General features: G+C 36.9%; 1 protein-coding gene, 1 long non-coding RNA gene and 1 pseudogene across 2 annotated transcripts; 2 read left to right on the forward strand and 1 right to left on the reverse strand.

The window, feature by feature from the left end:
• Positions 1–6,710: 6,710 nt before the first annotated feature.
• LOC141638962 (cullin-1-like) lies at positions 6,711–12,369 on the forward strand (annotated as a pseudogene).
• Positions 12,370–13,658: 1,289 nt separating this feature from the next.
• LOC141642585 (uncharacterized) lies at positions 13,659–18,281 on the forward strand. Its single transcript, XM_074451418.1, has 3 exons — positions 13,659–14,872; positions 15,673–15,826; positions 17,319–18,281. Exons 1-3 carry the CDS (start codon positions 14,865–14,867, stop codon positions 17,718–17,720), a joined length of 564 nt encoding a protein of 187 aa, XP_074307519.1. The 5' UTR covers positions 13,659–14,864; the 3' UTR covers positions 17,721–18,281.
• On the reverse strand, positions 18,186–21,687 carry LOC141642586 (uncharacterized). Its single transcript, XR_012543354.1, has 2 exons — positions 21,499–21,687; positions 18,186–19,064 (listed from the first exon to the last, which is right to left on the reverse strand). It is a non-coding gene; the product is annotated as an uncharacterized LOC141642586 (long non-coding RNA).
• Positions 21,688–22,741: the final 1,054 nt, after the last annotated feature.

A 22,741-nucleotide genomic window follows, 5' to 3' on the forward strand; every position in this document is an offset into this window, starting at 1 on the left:
AGAGCAGCGGCACCGAGCCGCCAGAGAGGAGCAGAGCGACCCTCCGTTCGCACCCGCCCCAGGAGGATCACTGGAGATGACGACCGAGTCTCCCCCTTGTTTGTTGCTGGTTTGGGGAGACCGTTTTGTTGAGTCGGAGTACCTGAGAGACGGCGGTGCCGACGACGAGTAGCTACTGGTCTACTCACTTCCCCAGTTTTCTGGCTGGTTTGGGGAAGTTCGTGCTTTGTATGTCCTCTCACTCTTTTTATTTTGTCTCCTTTATTTATTTCTCTTTTGTTGGTTGTATACTCCCATCCCCCATTTTTCTGCTGGTGTATGCTGGAGGACAACGAGGGCGTTGTCCGTTTTGGTTTGGGGAGGGTATTGCATCCTTTTGAGTCTGCATCTGCATTTGTTTTTGCATTCACGTTTAATTTTTCAGTTTGCATTTGTTGTTTATTTTCATAAAAATCAAAATCCAAAAAAAAAAATTAGAAATTGTTAAAAATTCAAAAAATTTCACGTTTATTTTTGCATTTAGGTTGAGTCGGAACGGTAGATTCCCGTGATGAAATTGCACTATAGCTTGTCATATTACTTGAGCCTTGCACTTTATCGATGGTTTTCAGCCTTGTCATACGCATAGTCTACTTAATTTCTGTTCAAATAATAGCCGATGTTTAGACTTGACCTATAAACCGGCGAACTACTTAAAAATTCGAGTTTTAGAGCCATAATCGGTGACATTCATGACCAGTTCATTAGGAATTTTGAGAGTAGTACTCCTTGCATAGCATGTTTGTCTCATTTGCACATTTATGACATTCAATTTCTCGTCAAATGCACATATTCGGGTCTGAGGTTGGTGTCACATGCAGGGAGGGTCTTGCAAATTCCCCTTTCTTTATATATCTTCACCCATTTAGCTCCACTTTAGCCAAAACTTGCCTTTTTGACCCATTAGCTACATTCCAAACTAAGCCTGCCTAGTCAAGCTAGTTAGTTTGTCCTTTTGTGGTATGTCTACCATTGCAGTTTGGCCTGTCTTTCTTGTTGGAGTTGGTGTTGTATTAAGGAAGGAGGAAAGAAAGAAAAAAGAGTATTGAAAAAAAAAGAGAAAGAAAACGTGAAAGAAAGAAAGAAGAAAAAAAATGAAAAATGAAAAAAAAAAACAGAAATAGAGAGCTGGAACGAAAAAAAAGAAGAAAGAGAAATTGTGTAAAATGTTGTCCCCTCTTGTCAGAGTTGAGAAGATGTTCGAAGATGTATAATCGACAAGAGGGTTGGTTGTTTCAGTTAGTTGTTTCAGACGATGTGTTTAAAAAAGGGAATTTTGTGACCGTCTGACTCCTCCACTCTTATTCTATATTTTTGAGGAGATTGTGTTTGAGTCTAGTGAGTTTTGTGCCAAGTGAAGGGCACTAGTACTTAGCTTTTCAGTCAGTTTGAGATCCGGATGGTTTCATTATGGTCCTGTTAGGAACTAGCTTGACGCTTTTACCTCCACATTCCCATAACTTGTTTGCCTTTTCTCACCTGAACCTCACTATTCCCATATTGTTTGCATACCCTCGGTTGTGACGGACATTGTTGGTTGGAATTTGTGCATTAGTACTTGAATTGTCTTTCATCTTTGTTGCATGCATGCTATGTAGGTCGCAGTTAGGCGAGTGACTGTCTTTTCTTCTCTCTTTTACATATTACATTTGCCCTTTGCTTCATGAGAGAAGAGTGACCACGTGAGAGTCCAGTTTTGTTGGTCTTGCAAGGTCGATAGGTCAGCTTTATTCCTGAACAGCTTATAATTCGTTTGCGTATTGGCTGCTTAGCTTTAACCGTTGATTTTCGTTGCATTAAATTGGTTCAAGTAGACAAGTTAAGCTAGCTCTGAGTTATCATTTCCGTTCCATTAGTTTAGTTCTGAGTTTACTCGAGGGCGAGTAAAGGTTTGGTTTGGGGAGATTTGATACGTGCCTAATGTATAGTCTTTTTGGTCTATTTCAGCACGTATTTCTATGCATTTCTATACTATTGTTATGGTATTTTGCCCCGAATTGGCTACTTTGGTGTATTTTGTCCTTTTTGTAGGAATGATCGCGAAAGTAGCGGAACCATGCTCTTTTCCGTCCTTTTTGCATGCATTTAGAGGAGACGGGATTGTCCCAGAGTGAGATGTTGCACTTAGAAGTGTCGTTGCACGCATTACGAGGTATTTGAGTGAAGACGTAAGCTGAATTGAAGACCCAGGTGGTCTATCGAGCAATTTATAGGACGATCGAATGGTCCCTAAGCTCCCCAAGACTCGATCGAGAGGTTCCTTCCTCGATCGAGTAATCTGCACCTGACCAAGTCCTCGATCGAGTGCCCTTCTGGTCGATCGAGGGACTTCTGCTGAAACATTGGTCGATCGAGTGGTTTTGCCTACTCGATCGAGAGGATTTCGACTCTATGGGCTTTAATCAGTCCGTGTTTTAAGTATTTCCGCATAAACACTTTGTTTTTGGCTATTTAACCTACGTTTTTACTAGGTTATTTGTCATCTTTTTATCTATTCTTTTAGCACCTCTTTTTACTCTCTAAGTTTCACATTAGACACTGTTACTTTTCGACGTTGGATTGCTTCACTCGGATTTCGAGTTCTTTACGCCGGAATTTGCTTGGATTGTAATTCTCTCTTCTCCTAATAATAATTAACCTTCTTGTTGTTTTAATTCTTGTTTTTGTTATCATTCTTTCTGCCCTAATTCCTATTATCGCATTTTATCGTTATTTCGTCATGTCTTCTGCTGGAATCTTGTTTGCTGTTAGTTTTATTACGAATATGAGTAGCTAAACCCCTTCATGTTGGGACTAGGGGATCTGCGGTAGAATAATGACGACGTAGTGAATGAATTAGACGAATTGATTAAGAGACCCTGTCACTATAGCAATATAACTGTAATTCTCGACCTAGTTGAGTGCACGCTTCTATGTCACCCATTAATCTGGCTACAATTAATCCTGGATCGAAAGATTGGACTAAATAGGCCCGCTATAAAAGAGACTACCCTAATGAGGACGAAAGTTAAGTTAGTGGTATTTTAGGGTGGGAAGTGGACCGAAAGGACCTTCTAATATCCGTCTCGCATTAGTTCGTCTGAGTCATTTACTGCTAAGTTGTTGAACTACCGTAGTGAACCGAGTTCCCGACATGTCCCCCTCTTATTGATAGTTTAAATCATTTCTCCTGTTTATCTGCTCTTCTCTTTATTTCTCTTCCTTTTACTCCGTAGTTTAGAACCAAAAATTCGATCAACCCCCATTGTTACCATAGGATTAGAATAGACAGCTGTAGTTGCATTACCTCCCTGAGGATTCGATACTCGACTGCCTCTACTACATTTTTAGTTGAGACCGTTAGGTTTTATTTTTGACAGGTACGCGACAGACGTGTCAAGAACATTGGTTAAAACCTAACAAATAGCAATCACAAACAGACTACCACATAAAATCCTATCTCTACCCATCCTACCCATCTCTCAAGTTTATTATTTAAAGGTCAAGTGATTTTAAGTGGGGTGCACAAACGTGCGTCGGGAGCAACAAGCTCTGATACCAACTGTGACACCCTTAAATTTAGCGATAAATAACCACGTAAAATCTACAGAAAAACTGACAGGATATGTTTGTAATTGGTTCAACTAGACAAAACCTGTAATTTTTAAAATTTTCCTAAACCATTCACAACCATCTCCAACTTAAGAGTGCCAAAAACCTGTAAAAGCTAATAAACTAATTTACATAACTATGCTAAGGACAAGGAATTATAGTAATACAAACCAAAATAGAAGAGGGAGACATATGTCCCTTCAAAATATACACAACCAAAAGTTAAAGGTTTCTACAAAATAAAACCAAACTAAGTCCAAGGTTCTCTTGCTCACTAGCTCGTCCGTGAACCCCAACTAAGCATCATCAACCCGTCAATCGCATTTTATACAAACACGAAAGCCACAATTCAGTGGGGAGTAACTTCGAGTCCTCCCACCCACGAAACGTCATATTTAATGTAACATGTAATGAAACATGTAAACAACATGATGAACAATTTAACTAACAAGTATTCTAACCTATGAATACTAAATCGACCAAATTAAACTATCATGTGAAACATATAACAAGCAGTAATCCAAACTTTATCAATTGTAACCGGCTTACATCTCACCTATTACAATTCATAAAATCACCATACAAGAAAGGGCAATATATCAAAGACAGGCATAAGTTCTTAGTCCCGTCAATAGTCACTCAGAACTCGAGTCTATACCACGAGGTAGGGAAGGTAATCGAACCGGTATCTTGGCTCGGCGGTTAATATTAATAAAACATGGCCAAGACACAACACAAGCCTAGCCTAAAAATCTTGCAGACCTAGACATGCGGATACACACCACCGCACCCAAGACCCACAATTTTTCTAAAACAAAGTGAGTACCCTAAGGAGTCCACCAAAGGGTTGGCTAGTACTTAAGCTGACCACTTACTATCAAAATAAGTAACGAGGTCATGCCCCAACTTGGATATAATCCCACCAAGTCAGGAACACAAAGGCTATTAAGCAAAGTTGAACATATACGTCAAAGACTATAAAGACCTATCTATGACAAACACAACAACCCGCAAGAAGTATTCAATACCAATTCCAATTCTAGCAATTTAACAATATTAAAGGTTTCAGGGAATCTAGGGCCGTTTCTACAATATAAGAAGCTACTCAAATCAACTAACTACACATGTGAAATAAAAATATAATAAATGGCCTAAAACAAGAAAAAGGCCGATTATCAAATTCATATAAAATTTCATCCAACCGAATTTTTACCCGCAACCCCAGTCCTGCGACAGGTACGGGTTAAATTGCGGCTGACCAATCACTCAATTAATCGACATCGAATCATCAAAGGGACTAAGGCTCATTTTCAGACAATCATCAAAACATTACAATTATCGCTATAAAATTCATTTTGAGCCTAATCATTACAATTTCATTTTATAATCTACCCTAACATGTGCAACTACCAATATAAACATAATTTTTACCATTAACATAATTTTTACTACTAATATGATTCAATTCAAAAGTGTACTCATATGTAACTTATACTAACTATAACATTAATGAACCCGAAATGACAAATATTGCATGAAAAACCGCGAAACAAGCAACGGGCTGACCCGGGCCAACCCAGGGCCTGCCGTGGGCCTGCCTGGGCCTGCCGGGCCTGCTGGGCCTGCTGGCCGCCACCCCCACTACCTCCGTTTCTCCATTTTTATTCATTTTAACACCGTTTTAAGCATTACTTAATCGTACCCAATTCATTTCCATTCTAATATGTGAACTTAAACTAACAAAAGACATGAATTAGACATGAAATTAACCCATATTATCATGTGAATTAAACTACTCAATTAACTTACACAAAATCACACAAAAAGCAAAGAATGTGACGATTATTCGTCGAGTAACTCGAAATATGTTACCTTAAGCTAGAAAATGAGCAATTAGCACCTTGAAAACCAAACCCTAACAAGCAACTAGCCACTATCTTCGACAATATACGAGTCCCCAAACTCGTCCTCCAAATCTTCACCTAAATAAACAATAAAAACACAATAATAAGTATAAAATACCGAAATTACCCAAATTCGTCTTAAAACAACTTAATGAAAACTGAAATTAAAACATACTAGGTTGTAGATCTCGAAGAGAGGATTCCGGAAATATAAATTTTATGAAAATCCGACAAGAAATGAGGAAGTTATGGCGAAATTTGGCTTAAAAAGCTTAAGTTGTATAAAAATGGTGTTTTGGAAGGTTTTAGAACATAGAGGAAGATGAAGTTGGTAAGAAAAATCAGAAAAAAGAAGGGGAAAGGAGGGGGTGCCGCGGGATAGGAGAGGAAAGGAGGAAGGGAGCGGGTTTTAGTCGGGATTTTACGAGTCGGTTTTGGCTCGTTTCGATAATAATTAAAACCGTTTGTCAAATGCAAATTCCGACAAGACCAAAGTTCTTAAACACGAGATTACTAGAAGATTGAGTACTCATACGACCCATTTCCAAAATCGTTTGCCCAATTTTCAAAAGAGTTGTCATTTTTTTCCGATATGCCCTTATTTCGAATTAAAAGATTTTTACACGGTTTAAACTATTTTTAAACATTTCGAAACTATCAAAATAAATACTTTACTTCAAAATATAATAGAATTATATTTCTTTGAATTATTTTTACTTCAAATACGTTAATATCAAATTTTACTTGATTAATAAATTACTTCCGAAATATTTTAACGGTCCGAAATTACGGGGTGTTACAAAAGTAGTTTATTTGATCAAAATTTCAGTTACCTGATTTTTTTTACGTGTTTGGCAAGTAGCTTATTTGGTTAAATAAGCTACCTGAAATGAAATGTTATCTAGAGTAGCATTTGGGATTTCAGGTAACTGAAATAAATTGTCTTCCATTTATTATCCTTTCAATCTATAATATTAAATAATTATTATATTCTTTTACGTCATTTCACCAAAAATCAGCTACCTTTCCAGCTAGTTTGACAAATATTTTTTTTATAATCAGTTACCTTATCAGCTTCTAACCTTTCAGCTACCTTATCAATTACCTTTTCAGGAGGTTTCAGTTAGCTTTTCAGGTTTAGGTAACTTTTTAGGTTTCAGCTACTCTTCAGCTAGTATGGATCAGTTTTTAATTTGGTCATGTAAGGTTTGTTTGTGGTGTGAGAGTGTTGGGATGGATTTTTTAACGAAAAATCGTAAGATTTTAAAGTTTGAACAAGGATGGGAGGTCATAGAGATGGGGATCAGAAAGTTGGAATGGATCTTAGAAGGATTGGCGGAGGCACCATTCTCCTCCGAGGAGGAGATGTCGCTTTGTCTGTACGTGTCTTATGTTATTATTTACCAGCAAGTTGTTACTTGGATCACACATTATTGTTATGTTGTTGAGTCTCTATGTTTTCTTTCAGGACTATCTCCAACATGTGTACTCAAAAACGTCTGCATGCTTATTCTCAGCAACTGTACGACAAATACAAACAAGTATTCGTGGATTACTTGAACGAAAAGTGAGAATGTTCTGCCCTTTTTGGGTTCTTCCGATTTGCGTTGATGAAATTATGATTATGATTATGATTGTCTGTACAGCAATCCCACTTGGACTTGGGGTTGTGTATTTTCCTCTTTAAATTCATCCCAGTTTGCTAGTTTTGATATATGTTGCATTATATTTTCTGTGTATGGGAAATGTACGCTTCTCTTTTATGCAGTTTCTCTGTACTTGAAACGTTAAAACACTCTTCCATCATGGCCTCTTCAGGTTTTGTCTTCATTGAGGGAGAAGCGTGATGAGTTTTTCTTGAGAGAACTTGTGAACAGATGGTCAAATCGTAAAGAAATGGTTAAATTGTTGTCTCGTTTCTTCCAGTATCTTGACTGCGATTTTATTCCTAGACGATCGTTTCCTTCATTGTATCAAGTTGGCTACACTTGCTTCCATGAACTGGTAAGTTGAAAAACACATTTAGTTTTAAGTAAATATAACTTCTCACTTTCATATCAATTATTATATAAACATTATTGTTTTTCTTCTACGTGTTTCCAAGTTGAGAGCGGTTATCAATTTTTTAACTTTATTATCAGGTTTATCAAGAAATATCTGGCAAAGCCAGGGATGCTGTTATATCTTTGGTATGCTTGTGGCTAGAATATTTGTAACGATTGTATTCTTTTTCGTTGATAAATTTTATTTTATGTCTTGACTTTGTTTCCCTGTGTAGATTCATGTAGAAAGAGAGGGCGGGCAAATTGACAGAGCATTGTTAAAGAATGTACGCCGTGTATATGTTGATATCTGGATGGGATCAATGTATTACTATGTAAACGATTTTAAAACGCCTATCTTTGAAGATACCGTTGCTTACTATTCAACAAACGCCTCAAAATGGATTCTGGAGGACTCATGTTCAAAATACATGCTGAAGGTGAGTCTGGAAACAGTTCCGAAGTGATTTTCCTATTTTTTGAGGGTTTTAAATTTGCTTTATAGCTCACTTTTGGTTCATGCAGGTTGAAGAATGCCTCGAGAAAGAAACGGATTTGGTGAATCACTATTTACGTTCTGACCATAGGCAGAAACTTTTGGAGGTGAATTTTACCTGATCATATCTGATGTGATTCTGTTTTTGTGTTACTTCCGTGCTCTGCGAATGTTTCTGTGGTTTTGCTTGTTTTGTGGCTTCACCGACTCATTTCTTTGGTTTTCAGCAAGTTCAAAACGAGTTGTTACTGGTTTACGGAACAAAGTTGCTAAGAGAAGGAGAATTTAGGATGTTGCGCCCTGCTGAAAGATAACAAGGTAATTTTACTTACTTTTATTCACACTGCTTTTATTCTTGGCAATAGAAATTGATATGTGGCTTCCTGCATATGGTCAGGTAGATGACCTTTCCAGAATCTACAGACTTTACAGTGAAGTTTCTGAAGGCCTGGAACTCATTGGTAGTATCTTTAAGCAGGTATATGGATTTTTGATTTATTTGAGAGAGCAAGCGTTGATTGTCTCCTAATCGCTTTTCTGATACATGTGTTTCCTTGCAGTATATTACCGATGAGGGAACAACTTTGATACAACAGGCTGAACATGCTGCATTGAGCAAGGTGAGGATTCACAATTATAAAAAAGATACTCATTGAAAAAATTACATATTGCAGTTTGAACTCATTCTGATACGACTTTTTTTGCAGGCTGAGAACGCTGGAAGTTCACATGAGCAACATGCATGTCACCGATTCAGCGATTTTATGGCGTTATGTATGAGTTTCGTTGAAATTTGTATTGACATTTTTGCTTTCAGCAGGTTTTCATCAGAAAAGTAATCGAGTTGAATGACAGCGTCATAACTTACGTTACTGAACCTTTTCAAAGCGACGCCATCTTTAAAAAGGTCTAATTTTTTCAATAAATCTGTGGACAGGGTTTTGCTATTAGCTTCATTCTTGGCTTCAATATTTTACGCTAACATTTGTGCACTATGATAAAATTGTAGGCACTGAAAAAAGCTTTTGTGGGTTTTCTGAATAAGGGTGTCTCTGGTAGTTATAGTGCTGAACTACTAGGGGATAGCAAGGAACTTGGAGATGAAGTCATCGACGGTTTTCTTGAGAAAGTAACATACAAACATGTTGTTTTGTTTACCTGTTGATGTCTTTAATTGTTGTTCCGTAGACCATTAAAAACAATCTAATTTTATCTCTATAGGCGGTTAAGCTTCTGTCTTATGTCAGTGATAAAGACATGTTTGCCGAGTTTTACAGGTTTGCTGCCGTGGTTTTTATTTTGTTGCTGTATCTATTCTGTCCCTCAACTGAATGGTATTTTATTCTTATACGATTCTTTCCATAATAGAAGGAAGCTAATGTCAATGATAAATATTACTCTCTCCATACATAAGTTTTCACCCCATTTCTCTATTATATGTGAGGTATATTTTAATGAAATGGGGTGAAAATAGGTGTGTGGAGGGAGTAAGTTTTAAGAATATAAATATATATGATTTCAATTTTTATGAAAGGTGTGTTTTTTTTTTGAGATTTTAAGCTAATTATGTTATAATTTATATATATTTTTTTGTAATTTTTTTGGTTTGAGGTAATACATTTGTAGTATATGATTTTTTAAAAATTTAATCTTGTATTAAAGAGCTCATAATTTAATTTTCATGGAAATATATTTTTGAGATTTTAATCTAATTTTGTTGGAGTTTTAAAGGGAGGAGAGAATTGCTTATGAATAATTAGTGATAGAATATAAAATGAGAGAGGGTAATTAATTCACTCAATGATCATGGGGGACATATATCACAAAAAAAAAAATTCGCAATCCCTTGATTCAGTCGCCAATCAAAAGTCAAGAAAAACAAACTTGACTTTTATACTATGTAGATGTAAATATGAAGTGTTCCATCTTCCGAGCTACAATCAAAGTTCAAGTTCAAGCCAGATGAAAATTAGAGAAAAAGAAGCATTCCTGAAAAATGAACTAAATTTAGTTCGGGATTAATAACGGAAGAGAATATGGTTTTATGGAAAAAAAGGCTTATAATAATAAAACAATTTATTAATCAATACGGATATTGTCATAATATATCGTCAAAATATATATTTATTGTTATATATATGACCGAAATTTACTATACTTTTGCCACAATTTATTAGTATTTTGTCACGAATATAGCTATATTTGTTAGTATTTTGCAATGATTTTACATTTATAAATACAAAAACATTTATTGCATTTTTAAAGACCTACGTCAACAACTTATCAATATAGCATGATTTTTTTTAAAGAATATAGCATGACTCTTTTTGGAATAGTGGTAGGCCCATTTAAGAAAAAGAAAAACAAATTTATTGTACCAACATTGAAATGACATTTATTTGTAATTTTCTGTCACTTTTTAAATTTTCCATTTACATATGTGTTTTTCTAAAATTTTTATTCACCATATAAATTTATAAAATAAATACTTTAGGTAGATCCAAATTGCAAAAATACATTAAAAAAAATGATATCATAAATATCAAACATATCATTGAGTTAATACTTAATAGATTAAAATTGTAAATTATTAAAAATTCAACATAGCTTCAACAACTGCATGGAATTAATATACACAATAGAATTATGAAATTTGGGGGATTTTGCTTTGTGCGAGAGAGTAAAGGAATGAATGTCATGGCAAGAACTTTTTTTTTGAGGAACTTTGACTACGTATAATTGGGTTTAGGTAGTTTTTAAAATATAAATTTTATAATGGAGTGTGCATTACATTTTAAATTGCATTTTAAATGTTGGGTGATTTATATTTGATCCATCTTAAACTTAAACGGATTATACCCGTTTTAAACAAGACAAACTTTTAACTACGAGCGCCAACAAAAATAACTATGAATTTATTAATAAATGCAGGAATCGATAGGATGAGTGGGCTTTCAAATGATTTGATTTTAGATATCATGGATCATCTCAATCATCAACATCTAGTCAATTTTGTATTGACAGCAAAAAGATTTGCTGAGGTTAGTAGGAATTTGACAAAAGTCAACTTAAGCATGTCTCGTTTTTTCTCCAATAACCTTATAAAAATATTTCGACTCTATCATGAAAAACCCGAGTTTGGTTTCTGTCTGGAAACTCAACAACAAAACACCGACAATCTTTTAAACTAGGTTAGATTTTTGAGTACAAAAGGACTAGAAAAGGTTGAAATACTTGGAAAAAAACCGTATGGCAGATTGATGTACCCACTGCCGGTGGAATTGTTTTAAACAAATACCCTAAAAACGTTGATATTAGGGAGTCCAATGATGATACAAGAATACTCAGTCAGAATGGAAGGATTGAAGTTTCTCGACTATCAATTGGAGTATAGAGATAAATGGGAATGAGATAAATGGGAATCAGTTACTGCCATAATAGAAAGGTGTCCCAACCTTATTGAGCTGCATTTGAGGTTTGATATGGATTGGTATGAGCATAGGAAAAGCATGTTAATGGAGATCAAGAACAAAAATTTGAGGAGATTTTATGTTGGAGGATACATACTTATAAGCAATCTCGATCAAAGTATCACCCTCAAACTTGATAAAATAATATCGAAATAATATCAAGATAATATCGTATCATATATTGCATATCTTTATAGTTATGGTTACGTTGTATTCTTTGTATAAGTATCGATGTATACGTCTATAAAACTATAACTACTTCAACTCATGTCATGAACCACAAAACAACAATAAGCCTTAGTCGCAAATCGTTTCATGACCTTTTTTTACAAATTAACTACTAACTAAATTGAGGACAAAAAAAATGAAAAGAAAAAAAGGCATTCTTGCAACCCATTTACATAAGATACCTCAAATGCACAATAAAACTACAAACTAACAAACTTCCTCTCAATTTTAAAGCTAAACATAATTTACAACTAAAACAAATCAATTTACCATTACCAACATCCAAATGCAGCAATTCTTGATTACCTTTCTCAAAAAGATCCTCTTCCCCAACACCAACACTATTATCACCTCGTGACATCACCGACCCGTTATTCGCCTCTACGTAGAGTTGACATTGGGTCGTACTGGACCGTCCCGCATGCCGGCCCATCATGCCTTCTGATAGGTCCAAATTATATATATTTTTACCCCAATATTTAGCTCCATTTTATATGTATTAGGCACTAACTTTAGTGTTAATGAGCTAATATTTGTTTTCTAGTTCTATTTGTATGTTTTGTCATGTTTTGTAGGTAGATAAGCTTTTAGGAGCTTAATTCTACAATATTTGCAATTACTAGAAGCATGAGCTAAGTAGCTAAGCTAAGGAAGAGAATTGACCAACATGAAAGATGTGCATGGACTAACAATGCCAAAATGATGGACCAAAATGTAGATGTGCAACAAATACAAATGCAAAATGAAGCCCACATTACAAGTCCACAAAATTCTACATAATATGCTCAACTTGGGATGCTCTTAGGATTCTCATGTGATGATAAATTGAGTGTTTAAGTTAAGCTTAAATATGAGATTAATGGCTCACATTGGATCCCCTTGGCAATTTTACTCAAGAATTGAAGGAAAATTAAGAGTGTGCTTAGGATGCCATTTTAGATTCCTCTACAAATTTTACTCCCTTATTTCCTATATAAGGGGTGCTAATCCTACCAATTTACACACCATTCACATACACAATTTCTCATAATTCTCTCTAAGTTTAGTAGTTAGATTAGTTTAGTTATTAGCTTAGCTTGGTTTAGATTTACTTTACCGGTGACATAACAACGACACCTTACCACTGCTGGCTATTCAGACACACGCCGATAACCACCACCCTTGCCACCTCTGACCGCCGTCATCCACCTAAACAACCCCACGGTCGCCGTCACCGACGCCACGACGCCGGAACACAAGAACAACAAATCTAAATCCTAATTCACACCACTACCAGAACCATTCCAGCTAACTATATCATCAATTGACTCGAAATCTTCCGACAAAATCAATAATAGAAATATTTTTGTGAAATTTTACATCCTTTTTTATAGATCTAAGTTTTAAATCACAAAATTTTGAAGAAAAAAGTACAAAACGGAGAAGCATATGCGTCGTTCATGCGTGATTGGTCGGCCCTTGATATTAACTCCGGCAAAAATTACAGGTCGTCGAACCACACTCGTTACCCTCCTCACAGAGTATAACACCAGCACCTCATCCTCTTCGTCACCTTCCATTTCGCAGTCCTACCACCATCCACAACCACCATATATCTCATTTTAAAAAAAAAAATTGTGATCTAAAATTCTAAATCATAGATCTATGAAAAATGAAGAATAATTACAAAAAACTAACCGAATTAATGACATTATTGTGACATTTCAATTCAAATAAATCCTATTTAAGGTAAAAATCACTTTAATTATGGTTGTGGGGGTGACAACAGGTCGACAATGGCGGATTTATGGTGATCGACGGCCAGATATCACGGAACCCCGGCGATAGTGGAGGTTGTGGCCGACAATGACGACAGGTGGAGGTGGTAGTGGTGGTGGGCCTGGCATCTAATTTTAGTGGATGAAGGTATATGGAGTTTGGGTTTATGTGATAGTACGAGAGTTAGTTTGAGTTACAAGAAGTATAATGTGGGTTGTTGATCTTTCCAATGTCTTATCTAGTTCGTAAGTTCGCACGATAAGTTCGGTGCGAACTTACGAACTAATTATCAGCGCTTGGATCAAATTAATCAAAGGTTTAAATTAAACCCTTTCACTTCTCCAGTTCTCCTCTTCCTTCAAACGTAATCCCCGAATTTCTAACCTCCTTCACCTTTATCCACCACCACCTGTCTTCACTATCGGCCACCAATTCCACCGTTGCCGGAGTTTAGTGACCCAATCATATCACCGACGCAACACCGAACGCTGAACACTAGCTCTCCTACTGGAATTACACCCTTACAAGAGCACCAAGCACCGTCGATGTTGACATTCTCAATGAGAACTATTTTAGTATCAAAATCTGCCATCAGATCCGTCTCCTCTTCCCCATTTCGAACTCAGTATCGTTTTCCGACCAACAATCTCCTTCGAAAAGGACATATATAAAGAAAAATTGATACTTAATTCTCAGATCTACAAAAAATAGCGAATAATTGTCGAAAACTAAGATGGTCAGGTTTGTTGAATGAGTTGGATCTGATTGGGTTTGACGGAATGGGATGGTCAGCGTGTCGATCGAGCTATGGTGACGAGGTGGCGCGAGTATAAGCAGCAATGGAGTTGTAGGTGCTGTTGCTTGATGTTTAATGGAGTTTTCGGTTGTGGTGGAGAAAGGAGAGGCGTTGGGCGTGGTGGTTTCGTGGTAGTGATACGAAATAGGGGTGACGAAGAGGATGAGTGGCTGGTGTGGTCCGTGGTCGTTGCTGGCTGTGGTGTTTGCCTTAGTGATAGGCAGTGGTCAGTCTAGTGTTAGTCGTGGGTAAAGTTGGTCAGACCTGGTGGTGGTGTTGGTAACTTGGTATGGCGGAAGTAGGCAGTGGTAATTTATGGTTAAGTGGTGGTTGCATAAAATATGACCTCGGATACACAAGGGAATACTACTAGGTACACAAGCTAAAACTATTGGGTACACATATTATGTGGTAGTCGTGGGGATGAAGTCGGAGTGTTGCTAGGCTGAAAGTGTTTCCGGTGTTGCGGAATTGGGTTCATTGTCGGAAAAATTGACGACAATGTTCTGGTTGTCCGCTGACGAAATTAAATCTTGAACAATGTCGAGGTATACCACTTTCTGGCTCTAAATTTCCCGACAATTTTATACTTAGCCACCTGTGTCTTACCATTGCCAATAACATCTGATATTGTTTCGTTACTATACTAGGTATACAATTTGGTTCTTCTTTATTATTTCTCCTATTTTGTTGTTGTTTTCAATCAATTTCGCTACTTCATTGTTTGATAAATTTATGTGTTACTCGTGAATCATTGAAGTGTTTTTGTATTTACGATGTTTACTAATCGATTTGTATGTGTGGATTAGACAGTAGAAAATACTTGGTTAAAGATACCACCAAGTTCAAAATAAAATACAGAATTGCAAAATACTAACCAACATCACTTTCTGAACAAGAGCCCAGGCCGTAACTCTCGACAAAACTATGAGTTGGATAACTCGAACAATTTGTTTTTGTGTTTGTTGCTGATTATTTTCCTCCAGATCATATTATATTTTGTTTAGCATCTGATTATTCGATTTCAGTTGGCCAGCCTTTTACTCTTTCCCTTTGTCATGTTGTGTCTTGTTCACTACTGAGAAAAAAACACAATAAGGCTGTACTCCAACTCCCTTCTTCAACTGTTGTCCTAGGCATGTCTTTGTACATGTCAATTAAATTACTGCTTTTGTCCTCTCAACTTGTTATTCTTTCTGTTATTTTCTAATGAATATATGTAACGCTGCTGCATATATGTATGGAGAGAGTAAGTGTTCCTTTTGGTGGAGAGATCTAACATTTAAACAATAAACATACTGATGGTCTTTGTTGTTGCACTTTTTTTTCTTTGAAAATCTATCTGTAGATTCGGATGTACTGTAGAGATTCCTGTGTCTGCCTTTCACTGCTTGGAGGAGAGGACAAGCAGCGCCGCACTTTCAGTTGTCACACAATGTTCCACTGTAGTTGATATCTTTAAAACCCTCTGTAAGGGCGATGACTGGATGTTGTTTCTGAAGGTAAAGATAGTGTATATTCAATTTGGTTCGGCAAACATGATCCGTTGTACAAATTGTTACTCTAATCCAACAAGGTTAGAATTGTTGATTTGTATATCAATTTTTGTTTACTAATCGATTTGTATGCTAATTACTTGGTTTCTTATGATATTGTGGCTGCATTATTTGGTATGTCTAAACAGTCAATTATTCATGTTAATGGGAAGAATTTAGCTCAACATGATACTGCTTTTGTGCCAATTATGTTTGTACATAACCAAGTTAAAACTATATGGATACACTTTTGTGGCTGTATAGATACATTTCTATATATTTGTAGATACACATACTTTTTTGCATATATGAATATTATACAATCACATTTCTGTCTCCTCCGGATACGTTCTTAAAACTGTATGGATACACATCTCCACCTTGTTAGATACACATACTACCCTACATGCTTAGGGTTCAGTTTAGTTGTCTTTGACCCCGTCTCAATAGTAAGGGAAAGGGTTTAGGCGGCTCCTTTAGTTGGCTAGATACATTCCTGTAGCTAGCCAGATACACCTAAGCTGCTGATGCCGCTGGATACTTGCCTTTAAGTTTCTAGATACTCCGTACATCTCTTTAAGTTGCTAGATACATACTTCTAGCTTGCTAAATAAACTCGGGTAGATACATTTTGTGTAACTTAAGATATTTCTTTTAGCAAATCAAAATTTAACCAATAAATGTATATTTTTCGTGCTTCGAGAGTGGCAGCTCCTTCTTGGTAACTGGTTTTCACGTTTTGATCTTGATCGTTGTGCTATAATATGAAGCCAATATGGTCTAATTGTGATTATTTGTGATCTTGTGGCTTGTTATTGATAGCATGTTCCTTTTTTCGTATGTCTCATTATAGCCTTTTTTTTTTCTTTGGTATGTAATTCAGCAATCCTGATAACCAAAATCACCAAAAGGATGAATTCGACACAGCCCAACAACGAATAACCCAAATGGGTATATCTTCTAAACTAGTGGAAATAACTCTCATTGGGCCGACCACCGTCACTTTCACTGTGCAGACCACTACCGTCACTCTCAAAATGGTGATCACCTGAACAACCACAAACACTTTTGATTCAAAGCCCACATTACCTAGATACACACATTACTTGGTCCAGATACACATATTATACATTCAGATACACATGTGGATTTGTGTATGTTTAAGTAGTATTATGTGTACCTGGAGTATAATTTTATGTATCCACCCGTTACCACCTCACCCACCACCACCAGTGGGAGCGACTATCCTGACAACCACTAACAATATCAACGCCCACCTCAGACAGCACTAGAGACATCAGCGTACAACAAGAATGACATTGAATGACTGAACATTGAATGACTGAACATTTTGCAGCCACTTTACATGAAGATGGTGGCTAGTTGGTTGTGTGACGATGGTGTTGAAAAGGTGAAACAAGAATGACATTAAATGACTGAACATTTGTTTTAATGTCAGATGCTGGAACTTGTGGCAGAGATTGCGGTGTTGGAAGAGGAGGTAATTTGGCTTGAGGAGCAGGTGGTGACTTATATGCAGAATCTAAACCATGATGCTGTCTTTGCTTGTTCGAAGAAAAAATCAGAGAGCCTACTGAAGCATTTTGAACAAGTTTTGAATCAAGCCTTGACGGCCGAAGATTTGTATTCAGAAACAACTGCAGTTTCAATAGGCAAAAGTGCATCAAATTCATCTAACCTTATGTCAGATATGTCTTCACTGTCACTTGACAAAACCAGTTCGACGTCATCTGATATTAACTCCAGTTCGACTTCATCTGATATTTACTCCGACCAAACCGGGCAAACTTCTACTGGTTCATCGGGGAAATGGAAAAGCAATACCATTTCAAATACATAGCACTTCCACCCGAAGTACAGGACAAAAGTTGATGAGTACAGGCCTGAATGATATTAGCTGCTCAAGAAATTCTTCGGAAAATTGGAAAATGGGCCTTAATTCTGATAATAGTTGCTCAAGAAACTTTTCTCAAAATGGGAAAGCAAACCTGAATCAGACTATTTGCTCAAGAAATTCTTCTGAAAATGGGAAAGGGAAACGAGCCGATCAACAGCATTTTGAGTCAGACTTGCTCAGAAATGTAGAACTCTTAGAGAGAAAAATTCCTAGACTTAAACTCCCAAGGCAAAAACTTTCATGGAGGTTAATAAGATCAAAAGTTGGTAAATTGACATATGTAGAGCTGGTAGAATGTCACACTTGCCCCTTTGTCTCACGTCACAAGCTTGTGACGGATTTTGTCCGTCACAAATGAGAATTTGTGGTTGTCTATAAGTTTGGTGCATTAGCAATGCGATGTTTAATTTCAATCTTTGACGATTAATTTGTTAATCGTCTTTAAAATAGATTCGGAGACGATATGAATACAATTTTGTGTTTGTAGAGGATTATAATTTTTGATTATACAAGAGTGCAAAATCAATCACGAAAAAAAAATATCAAATATGGATTAATTGCAGTAATGCAACAATTCTATTTATACACAAAATGCTCACAAAACATGCTTGTATGTTCACTGAGGAAACAAATTTCGAATAAATAGCTTCTCAATCTGTCATTCTCGCAAGGCAAGAGCGGCAATATGACTGTATAGAGACTCGTCCCCATAAAGTTTTTTGGAGTATCTCCGATCAAATGTTACTGAACTGGTAGATGAATTTGGTGCGGTACGAACTTCAGTAAGGCAAGTCAAGGGCAAGCTTCAGAAGTCGGCTAAATCCAGTATGCGTACCATAAGGATATGTGATCAAAGGATTCGCCTGGCCTAATCATTCCACGTGCTCAGTCAAGGAGTTATGCAGCATCCCACTCGCTACATCCTTTCGCTCACTCAGTCAAGAAGTACTTGGAGCCTAAGCGGTGCATAACAGTCTGCCTTCCCAAATCTCTTCCTTAACGACACATGACGTGAAGAATAAGGGAAGACGCTACGCCAATTCTTTATGCATTGAAACATTACAAGCAGCGTTATAAGCAAGTGTTGCACTGTTTCTACGCTATGCCAGCAAGAGAATACACCAGCTAGCATCACATGCTCATTCAAAGAATATTGAACGAAGCGGCATTATTACGAGCCTTGTTCATATCCTTCTATCCTATCCTTGTCATTCGAGTCCCTAAGGGGCCTTACTGTGGATAAATACCGCCTCCCATCTCTGAAATCTCCTCGATCTATTTGACCACCTGTAAAGCACTTGTGAGTTACGATGTATAGCTCTACAACTACATGTGTACGTATAGTATGCATATACACTCACTATATTAAGAATGGAGGAAACATATTTACAACATGATATCATTTGATTGAAATAAAAGCAAAATTAGTGGCAGACGACATGAAAATTTCAAGCTTTTAAACAATAATGAACTACTCCACATAAACTACGTTGTACTGGGATTTATTTGGATGAACAAACATAAAATCTCCTTGTTTCCAACAAGAGTGTCCCATTATGTATGTTACATGACTGATGAGTATATCTTGGTATTAATACAATGTGTATCCGAGGGTAGTAATATGTCTATCTAAAGGTAACGTATTCAAGGGTAATAATATGTCTATCTAAAGGTAACGTCCTACCTTTACCTTGCAAGCTAGATGTACTCCTCTACCTTGCTAGATACACATCTCTAGCAACGTAGATACACTTTTTTACCTTGATAGATACACATCTATGGTAACCTAGATACACATACATCGTATCCTAGATACACTCCTTTACCTTACTAGATACACATACCTTGCACGCTAGATACACTGCTTTTTATTGTCGGATACACATCTATGACATGCTAGATACACTCTTTTAGCTTGCTAGATACATATACCTTGCACGCTAGATACACTCCTTTTTATTGTTAGATACACATCTATGACATGCTAGATACACTCTTTTAGCTTGCTAGATACACATCTATGACGAGCTAGATACACTCTTTTAGCTTGCTAGATACACATCTCTGACGAGCTAGATACACTCTTTTAGCTTGCTAGATACACAGAAAGGGAGAAAGAGGAAGCTATATCTTTGCTCTATGAGCTGTCCAAATCCCAAAATCTTTGCTAAAAAATTGGTTCGGAACAAGGAGCAATACTGATTTTAGTTAGCATAAGTGGCAGTGAGTCGGAAAATGTGAGGAATGTTTAGAAAGCTGATAAAATGCTGGATAATCTGGCACAAAGCGAGAATAATGTGCGGCAGATGGCTGAAAGTGGTAGCTTGGAGCCTCTTCTTATGCTAATACTGAGAGGTTTTTTACTTGTTTTTTCTGTATATCCCGACAAATAGTTTACGTTTGCTTTTTGATCAGTTTACTTGAAGTAATCCTTGCAGGAACTCCTGAAACTAAAAAATCCATGGCAGTCTTCCTAGCTAACCTAGTTCTAAACAATGACGTCAAGGTTGCTGTAGCTAAAACAGTAGGCCAATCACTAGTGAGTCTGATGACAAATACTGATACCAACTAAATTGCTGCATTTTCAGCGGACAATTTTACGTAAAACAAATTTATCTCAAATCCTAGTTAGCAACCTCATAGCTTTTGATTGATCATATCAACAAAGTGACAAACACATAGAAAAACCAAATCGTAAACTCTCCACCACCTAATCACTACATTATAATCAAGCAGCATGAAAAAGAGTATCAATCAATATATCAATAATTTAAGTTGACACTTGATAAAGTCACAAGCTAACTCCAGGCTCCAACTAACAAATCAAAATTACTAGAAATGCCAAACAATAATCAAAATTATAGGGAACTAAGTTCAACATCTCAATCATTAACTTTCCACATATTAAATCAGTACATTACAACAAAATCAAGAAATCAAGCTCGTGAATCCTGTCGGAATAAGAGCACAACAGTACGCCGGAATCAGTTATTTTTTTTTTTTTGAAATTCAATCTAAATACCAGATCTACGACAAACGAGTTAACATTTCAGAAAATTGATTACACCGGCGAAGTAGTTAAGAAGCTTAGAACCTGAAACTTGTCTTCATCAACATTAAAGCGCCTAACTTGATCGCCGGCGAAGAGAGTGAACAAGAAGAGCGGTGATTTGCTGTTATTTTTTATGCGGCAGGTGATGGATAGCACCACCTCCGGTGGTCGTCTGAAAGCTCCGATGGGTGGTGGTGGGGGTGGTAGTGGATGAAGGGAGAGAAGTCAGGTAGTAGTGGCATATACGAATGGGGGAGAACGAAGACAAGTTTACTACCGGATACAAATAGTATTACTACTAGATACACAAATCGATTTGTGTATCCAGTAGTAATACCATGTGTATCCGGGCTAGTATTTCGTGTATCCACGATCTAAAGATCAACTACGACAACCAAACTGGCCACCACCACACCTACTGCCAGCACCACCACCACCACCCCTACTGCCAGTACCACCACCAGCAGCATCCCTGAACTAACCCCACAACCCCACGAAATTTGACCAATTTTTATAAACCCTAATTTTTAATTAGAATCCATACTACAAATCAATTTTTTGATTATAATCTTATGTTTTCTCATAAAAACACTTCTTAAATCATCACAATGGAATAGATTCAAAATACTAAATAAATCTTCAGAGATTAAAATAAGAAATGAAACTAACCTTTCTTCTATAATACACTGAAATGCGTCCTTGGGAATGGTGGTAGAAGCGGCGGTGAAAATGGTGGTCGACGGTGGAACTGGCGCTGACGGTGGATGTGTGAGAGGCGATGGAAGTAGAGTATTTATGGTGGGTTTGTGGTGTGAGGGTGTTGAATTGTTTTAGTTGGGCAGAGAAATAAGAAAGCGCGCCTGAGAATGACTTTAATTGGTTAGTTAAATGCAGTTCGCACCGCACTTTAGTTCGCACTCCGACTCCCGAATTATATATATATATATATATATATATATATATATATATATATATATATATATATATATATATATATATATATATATATATATAGAGAGAGAGAGAGAGAGAGAGAGTCGAATCCATCCGGTGAGAACGAACATTCAGTGAGAACGGTGAGAACAAGTATGTAACACAATACTCCACTAAACTACATTATCATCTATCAAACTCCATCACCTCGGGTTGCCATTATCGTAGGTCCGACATCACCTCGCCGGCGTGCATTAAATTTCGACGATCATGAGAAATGAACATTATTTTGTCTCCTCCGCGCCACCATGCATCAAGCTTCCACTGCCTTATTCTCTCCTTTGCACCCGACTACTTGAGCCCAGTCACCACCGAAGTCTCCACCAAAATTCTCTCTTGGTTCAACACTAATCAACAATCTCCCATCACCCTTACACGAAATTGATGTATCTCCTTACTATATTGATGCATCTCATAACAATTTTAATGTACCTAGAGATTAATTTTGTGTATCTATGTCAAGATACATTAAATTAGTGGTTAGATACATCAAAAATTAGTGTAGATACTTTGAAATAGACGGGGAAATCAACGAAGGGGAGGATGTGAGGTGGTTGTCGCCAGTGACTTGCCGTTTGCCGTTCACCAATTCGACTAAAGATTCAAAACATTCAGTAGCCTGCTACCTCGTCACTCAATAATTTAATCGATCAGTAAATGAATTGATCAAGCATGTGAAACGCAAAATGGGATTCCAAGGATTCAACATTAAATGACAACAAAACTACAACTTCGAACGCTTTGAGCAACCTCAGCCTCGATCTGAGGAAACTGCACTTCTTGAAGCACGATCACATGCCGGAGTTGTTATTGTCGATGTGACGGAGCCGGTAGGACGATAGTTGTGGTACACTGGTAAGAGGAGCACACAAGAGGGGACGGCGACGATGGACTTGGTCGGATCTCCGACGATTATATA

This window comes from Silene latifolia, chromosome 2, assembly GCF_048544455.1.
Source record: "Silene latifolia isolate original U9 population chromosome 2, ASM4854445v1, whole genome shotgun sequence".
In the NCBI taxonomy this organism is placed as follows: Eukaryota; Viridiplantae; Streptophyta; class Magnoliopsida; order Caryophyllales; family Caryophyllaceae; genus Silene; species Silene latifolia.